The sequence below is a fragment of the Mus pahari genome, chromosome X (assembly GCF_900095145.1).
Source record: "Mus pahari chromosome X, PAHARI_EIJ_v1.1, whole genome shotgun sequence".
Lineage (NCBI taxonomy): Eukaryota > Metazoa > Chordata > Mammalia > Rodentia > Muridae > Mus > Mus pahari.
The window spans coordinates 142,298,918-142,307,425 of NC_034613.1; the positions used below are offsets into that span (position 1 = coordinate 142,298,918).

Genomic DNA, 8,508 nt, shown 5'->3' on the forward strand with positions numbered 1-8,508 from the left:
GAGAGAGAGAGAGAGAGAGAGAGAGAGAGAGAGAGAGAGGAGAGAGAAACTTGCAATAGCTTGAAGTAGCTAGTTCACTCCTTCAATCATGGGAAATGTGGGACTGAACTCAGAGCCTCAGAGGTGACATGCCTAAACTGGATACTCAAGTAGACAGCCATCTTGCCAGCCTTGATCTATACGTGAACTGGGCAAAAGACAAATAAATGCAGCCTTTCCTCCACAGTCAGGTATAGACAATGCACTCAGAAACTAGCTATGCCCTAGAGGGGAAAAACCACGATTTATTATTTTTAAAGACATTTATATCCAATGGTATATACTTACGTTCTTTCAGGTTCCACGTGACTCTGTGGCTGAATTGTCGGTACAGTAAGGCATTTGCTTTAAGTAAAAATAGTGAGGGTGAGAAAAGTCAAGGAGTAAGAGTATAAAAGGAGATAAACAATGTGTCAGAGATAGGCTCTGCATTTACTCTATGTAGAGACAGACACCAGCAGTCCTCGGCAAGGAAGCTGACATCTCTGAGAATGACAGACAGTGGACAGTATGGTGGGGCTGAAGTCTAAGGCAGCAAAAAAGGAAGGAATGACACTTGACCGGTTGCCATTCAGTTAAACATTTACTGAGCATCAAGACCCCCTCGAAATAGACTCACTTTCAATTCTGAGTTTGGATAGCATCATTAGCTGAAAACCTGAAAGGACTAAATAAGCCTACCTTAAACTCACCCTTTTATATAAGGGAGACCTCTGATAGATTCTATGCTTAGGGTTAGGCAGTTATTTGGAGGAATTGGGAGCGAGAAGGGGGAAGGACTAAAATGCTAAAGCGATCATGAGGAATGTTAGATAGGATCTTTGAAATCTCTACTCTCAGGTCCAGAGGGGCCACTTGGCTTCCCTACCCTTTTAGTTCAAGTACTCAGTGTTTCTGGAGATGACCACCCTAGTTCAGCTAAGGTCTGCACTACCAGCTTTGAGGCTGTAGTCTGAGGCTATGGGACAAGAGACATTCTATATTCTATATTCGTATTCTGGGGAGTCGGTTCAAATGCTTAGCTTTACCTTTTCAGTTTTCTTACTTGCCACCAGTCAGGGCAGTCTTCCCTTGGAATATAGCGTATGTTGATGGTTGGCTGGGAAACACAACTTTTCTTTAAGTAGCTGTCATATTGGGGTAGAATGGCACCTGAAGGTGATGCATCCATTTTGAGAACGGGAACTGCCCTTGGAATCTTCAGCTTTGGAGAACAAGAGATTTTATTGTATTACAAAAGAGATACAGACCCAATCCCTACACAAAAGAGGGAAGATGGAAGAAAGGAAAAGAGGGAGGCACAGAGACAATATTAAGCATCAACAAGGATATAGAACCACAGTTCACTCATGCTTTTGTTAGTTGAGAACTCATTTGCAGAATGTTGTAGGGCTGGGTGTCTCTATCCTATAGGGCAGCAATTATATATTATATCCAGTAGCAAAAATCCAATGATATATAAAAAAATGGTCATAGTAGAATAATTAGAATTGGATAAAATTGGAAACTGCTAAAACACTTACCAAGATGATAAGATAGAAAATATATAGTTGATACAGTAGGCTAAAAAATGGCTTCCCCACATGTCTATGTCCTAACTTGCAGAATCTGTGAATATTTTTCATGGTGAAAGAGGTTCATGACTAAATTAAGGTGTTTTTGATGGAGGGATTATTCTGAGAGATAGAGATGAGCCTGATATAATCAGATATGCAAGGGATTAGGTAGAGCATGTGACTGTGTGAGTAGAGGCAGAGAGCAAAGAAGCTGCTCTCCCTCCAGTTCTGAAGATGAAGGTGCACATCTGGAATCACTGCAAATAGCAGCCTCCAGAAGCTACGCAAAGCAAGCAAAGATTGCACCTAAATCTTCCAGAAGAAACATTGAGCTAGACCCATTTTTAAGCTTTTAAAATTCAGAACTATAAAGCAATAACTCAATAAATCATGTTGCTTTAAGCCATCAGATTTGTGGTAATTTGTTAGGACAACAATAAGAGAATAGTTCGGTAGTATAACATATGATGGAACTCTATATGAAATTAGAATAAAATATAACCATTTATTAAAAATTAAAACTCCCATAACTGAACCATACAAGACAGACAAGTGACTGCGTAATCTATCTCTATGCCTATCTCTCCACCCCCTCGTGTGTGTGTGTGTGTGTGTGTGTGTGTGTCTGTGTCTTTCTGTCTGTCTGTGTGAGGATGTGTTTGGGTAACTCAAGCAAACAATCAATGAGGTTGAACATCTATATGGCTAGCAATTGCTCTTGACTAATGTGTTAACTGAAATAAAACCTAAGTACCCCTGGCATTTCCTGATGTTCTATTAATCTTAATGTGTTTTATGTAGATTGGTTCAGTTTTGGAAATTTACAAGCTGAGCATATTTGTGTGCTTTTCTAAGTGTACATTAGACTCTATTAAAAATTCATTCTGTATGAACTTTACATCTTTTCCCCTGCATTGTATTTTCCTTCTTATTTTTTTTTTCAGGGATATCATTTATGTAGAGTTGAGGATTCACTGTCCTAGAATTACTTGTTATAAAGGATGCCATCATTGATAAAATTCAACGAAGGGTTCTCTCCAAAGATAAATGCATTATAAAATTATTCAAATGCAATCTGAGCAGAATGCCACCCCCTCCCCTCATTCAGAAAATACACTCTACCTAGTACTACAATTACTGTAGCTACACGTGCGCACACCACACACACACACACACACACACTCACACACACAGAGGATGGGGTGAAGGGGGAGGACAGAAAGTGGGAGAAGTGTCTGTATAGGTGTTTACACTGTCATCTGCTCTGAGTAGCCACCTCCCTATGCCCTCTATCTTAGAAAAGCACCAGCCTTCAGCCTTATGGCCCACTCTTGCCCTGTATCATCTCATCCTGACCCTTAACTCTAAGTTATGCCCCAAAACATCTTGTTTCAAAATAATGTCACATTTTGAAATTCTGTATGGACATGAAACTGGAGAATGCTACCTAATGTATTTTTTTAATGAGTTGTTTTTGTCAGTTGTGTTGATTCAGGAAAATGATATGTGTTTTTATTAGAAAGAGAAGAATATCATAACTTAAAACACATCATAGATCAGAGACGCCATTTCAGATGCTATCCTAGGGAAGCCAGAGGCCACTCTCTCTGTTGAAAAATTCGTATGAAGTCCACATTTTTCTAGTCTTGAATCTGGAAACTGTTGCTTTATTTACTATATCCTGCTTGCAAAATATTTTTTAGACTATTGACTTAGAGATAATTGCACACCTGTTGGAACATGGTCCATGAATTAAGCTGTGTGAGAAGAATTTTGAGAGCTTGTAAGATAAGTCCAAGGGAACAAAGCAAACATTTTATAACTTCTGTTTCTCTATAACATGGGTTGTTCTTGGAATGTGCTTTTGTGCCCCTCCCAGGTATAGTAGTAAATAGGAGTTGGTTTATTTCAGATTACTCAACATCTTACTTTTGTTAGTCCAAAGAAGTTGCTAAGCATGGTTTCCTTTGATGATACAGCTTAAACTCATGTGACCTTTGCTCATTTGACCTTCCTTAACTGTCAGAATACCCTCAAAATATAAATTGTCTGATGCTCTGAACAAAGTTGTCTATTGCATGAGACTTTAGTCTGCCCCAATTTTTTAGGGCCTGCTTCCCAGGTTCATGTTCCCAACATGAGTGTAACACACACCCATGTATACTGTTTATTTATTGTTACACTAGTCACAATAGCAAGGAAATGGAACAAGCATAAGTGTCCATCAACAGATGACTAGATGAAAAATGTGATTCATATGCACAATGGAATTTAATTCAGCTGTTAAACAAAACCAAAATCATGAGATTTTCAGGAAAAAACATGGGAACTGGAAAGCATTATGTTAAATAAACCAGACCCAGAAAGACAAATGCTGCACATTTTCTCTCATATACAGAACCTAAATTTAGAATTACGTGTACATGTGTATGTAAGAATGCATATGTCTCTCTGTGTTTAAATGTGTGTGTGTTTAGATCATAAACTAAAACAGGAATAATAAAGAGGGAGGAAAGATAATTTAAGGAGAAAAATGAGAGGTAATGGAATACATAGGACATGCCTGCAGACTATGAAAGGGAACCAGTGAGGGAGAAGAGAGAGGATGAATTAGGACAAAATAGAATGACACGTGCAAATAGCCCATCCTTAAAAATAATTTAAAACTGGACTTACTATCCTCTCTGGGAAAGTGGGAGCTCTGTGTTTCTCATCACTGATGGCAATGTGCAGATCAGCATCTGAAAAGCAAACAGAACAAAGGAAAACACCCAACACAGGGAATCAGAAAAGAAATGAACCACTATCACCAAATCAACTGAACGTAGACTTAACATTCCAAGCAATTCTGGAGTGTTCTCATGTAATGCTCAACTCAAACAGCACTCTTCCACCTTCGACTGGCATACTGCAATGCCTGGACTGAAAGTTCAAGTTCCTCTAAATCCAACAAGCCATTTATACTTCATTTCCACATGTTATTAAGAAACCAACACACCAGTACAGAATGACCAATTACTTTAAACAAATCTTGTAATACTAGCCATCATCATGTTGGCATATGTGATAATTAAGATTATTACATTTTAAAAATTGTATTTTTGCTATATATTTTTAATAAGTAGGGTTGTTTCATGAGTTTTTTTGTTTTTTATATAAGAATTCTCTCTCTCTCTCTCTCTCTCTCTCTCTCTCTCTCTCTCTCTCTCTCTCTCTCTGTGTGTGTGTGTGTGTGTGTGTGTGTGTTTGAGACAGGGTCTCAGTGTGAGGGTTAGTCTTGAACTTACTATGTAGCTCAGACTAGTCTCAAACTATGATCTTCTTGACTCAGCTCTTAAGTACCAAGATTACAAATATATGCCATCATGCCTGCTTGGATGTGTCTGTGTACCACAAGCATGCAGTGTCCAAGGAGGCTGGAAGAAGGTACTGGAACTGCTGGAACTGGAGTTACAGATTGTGAAGTGCCAGATGAGTGCTGGGAACCAAACCCAGTCCTTCTCTGGAAAAGCAGCTGGTACTCTCAACTACTGAGTCACCTCTCCTGCCTCTCATTTTCTTTCTTTAAAAGAATTATTTGTTAAAATTATATGTAAATGAGTACACTGCATCCATCTTCAGACACACCAGAAGACAGCATTGGATCCTATTACAGATGATTGTGAGCCACCATGTGGTTGCTGGAAATTGAGCTTGAGTCCTCTGGAAGAGCAGTCAGTGCTCTTACTTGCTGAGTCATCTTCCCAGCCCTCATCTTCTATCAAGTGGGAAACCTAGCAGTTTGATTCATGGTGATATGCTCACCACATTTTGATCCTAATGAGTTTGTTTTAAACTATAGAATTATGAAAGGCATTAATGGGTCATTTCTTGACCCATGTTTTCAATTTTTTATTAAAATGTTTTCATAAAGTATATTTTGATTATATTCTTTTCTCTCCCCAACTCCTCCCAGATTCTCCCCACTTCCCTACCCATCCAAGTTCATGTTTTTTTTTCTCTCTGTGTATTATGGTTTCAATTTTATAAGCATTTCTCATGAAATGAAAAACAGGCATATATTAATATTGAGGGAGTCAACTAACATTAAAATTAGACTTCATTTTTAACTTAGCATTCACAAAGCTGTATTGCTACGATGCCAATCAATATGACATATTTTGGAAAACTAATCTGGCATTGGGAAGGCTTGACCTGGGGGCCACTCTAAACCACCCCAAGTTCCCATCACACATACATGCTTCCCAGAGAGTGCATCCTGGGGCTGCTTTGCAGCTCTGCTGGCAACACAGGAACTTCCCATCCACAAAAAAGCCACTGTGGTACTTGATCAACAGGTGAGGGTTGCCCCGTATCTCTGAAGGGCAAGCAGGAAGGATACAAGATATAAGCAGATGTTGGCCCAAAAGAAGGAATGCAATAAGTAAATACGATAATCTCAGTACAATGGCAATCTCCTTTATCAGCAACTGAGGTCAGACCCAGTGTCTACCGAAGCAGTTGTTTTTTTTTACCAGGAAGTTAACAAACTCAAAGAATAAACAGAAACCACAGCATAATCCACAGTCTAACTACAGCATAATAATGTATCATTCTGACATGAACGAGTTAGGAAAAATGCATACACTGGCTAGCTTGTCATTAAGATTTTATAAGTATATATGGAAAGGTCCTGACTGGGTTACAGCACCTGATGGTCTTCAGTGGGAGAAGTAGGCTAGGTGGTAGGACTGGATCTTAGGCAAAAAGAGTTTCTGAGAGCATGTACTTACTATGGGTTTTCATTTGGAAAAGTTTTAAAGGTATAGTAAGAATCCTGCGCTGTATCCTTTTTCCACCTGTTCCTTAGATCCACCAATTGTTAAGTATTTTATGTTACTGCTTCTTTCTCTTTAAGACACACATAATTTTTGTTCTAAAATTTTATCATTATTATTCAATCAATAATTTAGAATGAACAGCAGATATATGGCTTGAATAATGTCACCCATAAATATTTCCCCACACAGTTTCTATTACCAGGGGTATTCACTTACCTAACTATAAAACAAATTTTTAATTTCAGGAAATTTAATATATTTTATGTTTGATTTCCTGCAATTGTTCCAATAATGTTCTTTAAATTACTTTTTTTTCTGATCAAAGTTCTGGTCCAGCATTATTTATGAAATTTAGTTATTTAGTTGTCCTTGAGTTAGAATAGTTTCCTGTCATTTCTTTGTCTTCCACGACTTTGACATCCTTACTCTAAGGGATACATAATTTGAGGGGGTGGGGAGCTACCTTTTTTGAGGCAAAATCTCATATATACAAATCTAACTTTGTCTCACTGTGTAGCCAAACCTGATCTTGACTCTTGACTCTCCTGCCTCCACCTCCCAAACTGCTGGGACTTCAGGACTCCCCCAGCACACCTAACTAGAGGCTACTTTTCTAGGATATGTGTATATTAGAGAAGAACAGCTAAGGTGCAGCTTGGTTGTAGGGCACCTGCCTAGCAGATATCAAGTCCTGGACTCCATCTCCAGTAGTGGAAAAGTGAACCATGAGAATAAGGCTATGTTAGTCTCGACAAATTAAATTCCAATCTTGGAATGTTTCTATGTACAGAAAATTAACGAGTTTTGCAATACAGCAGAGAAACCTCCAAGGATTTAGTAGATAAAGATGCTCAGAAGCATCTTTAGTTGAGGAGAGTTGGTTCTATGTATGACTTCAATTCTTTCCTCTTGGTTTTATCTTCATCTAGAAAATCCTTAACTTTGAAACCAAGAGAGTCTTGTTCTTCCTTTATTAACCCAACCTAAGGGATAATAATTAATATTGTGCTGGATCACTGAAGGGGTATAAAATACTATACATAAGTCTTTGGCCTCATTTGCTCAGTGAACGTAGGTTTTAGTAATAACATTTATTTAGTATATCTCAGTTCAGTTCCTTGATGGCCCCAAGGAAAAACTAATGAGCATCAAAGGTTAATTATGACAGAATGAATAAAGATCCTAAAATGCTTATTTCTGATTTTAGTTCCAAAAAATTATTGGAATTTCATGTTCTTTTGCTGTCTAATCTGTTTCCCTTTAATGTGTCAAGATTTCTAATGTATCCAACTAAAAGGATACTAATTCTCCAACGATGTCTGAAAGTCCGCATTGCAACACTTCCCACACTTATATTTTAGAAACTGTATGTGACTTTATGTATTTTTTTTCTCAGGTGCATCTCTGTCCAACAACCCTGAGGATTGGCTGTTACTGCTATCATGACTCTTACAGAGTTAAATACACTGATATGGTGCAAACTGGGGAAACTTCGTAAGGAGAAATATTTAAGTGAGAGAGCCTTTGTCCTCCCATGGCAAGTTAGTTTTCTAACTTGATGACAATGTCACTCATCCTCTCTATCCTCCAGAACAGAGATTGAAAAAAAAAAACATACATAGATACTGTTTTCAAATGTATATTGTACACAGTGATGGGTATATATAGTGAGATGTATTGTTGCTTGTCTCTTTGTTCTCCTTTTCTACTCATAAACCCTCATGTGTATTACCCCACCCCTCCCCAAAGCCTGGACAATGTGTATAGTTCAAGAAGAACCCATAAATGGAGACACAGGGGCTAAACAAAAGCTGAATATGGGAAATATCTATATGACCATTTAGACCCAGGAGAATCCCTCAAAAAATGAAGGGCTGCAAAGCAAAATCTTAGAGCTTCTCCTGGAAGCCCCATTATAACCACAATGACCTTTATGTAAAAGGATATTGTATTCATAAATGCAACTGCTATAGGAGAAAAGAAATATATTCCTCATTTTACAGGTCAGGAAACAGAGACACAGATGTGTTATATAGTGTGTATGTGTGTGTTTTGTGATATATATATATATATATATATATATATATATATAT

The 8,508-nt window shown here is 37.9% G+C and overlaps 1 protein-coding gene across 1 annotated transcript in view; it reads right to left on the reverse strand.

Annotated features, from left to right (window-relative positions):
• The window catches only part of Bmx (BMX non-receptor tyrosine kinase), a 64,454-nt gene that overhangs the window by 43,031 nt on the left and 12,915 nt on the right, over window positions 1-8,508 (reverse strand). The window contains exons 5-8 of the mRNA XM_029534583.1: window positions 5,833-5,952; window positions 4,272-4,336; window positions 1,068-1,243; window positions 328-384 (exon numbers count right to left, since the gene is read on the reverse strand). Of these exons, the coding sequence (XP_029390443.1) occupies window positions 328-384; window positions 1,068-1,243; window positions 4,272-4,336; window positions 5,833-5,952 (418 nt within the window). The remainder of the gene's footprint in view (window positions 1-327; window positions 385-1,067; window positions 1,244-4,271; window positions 4,337-5,832; window positions 5,953-8,508) is intronic.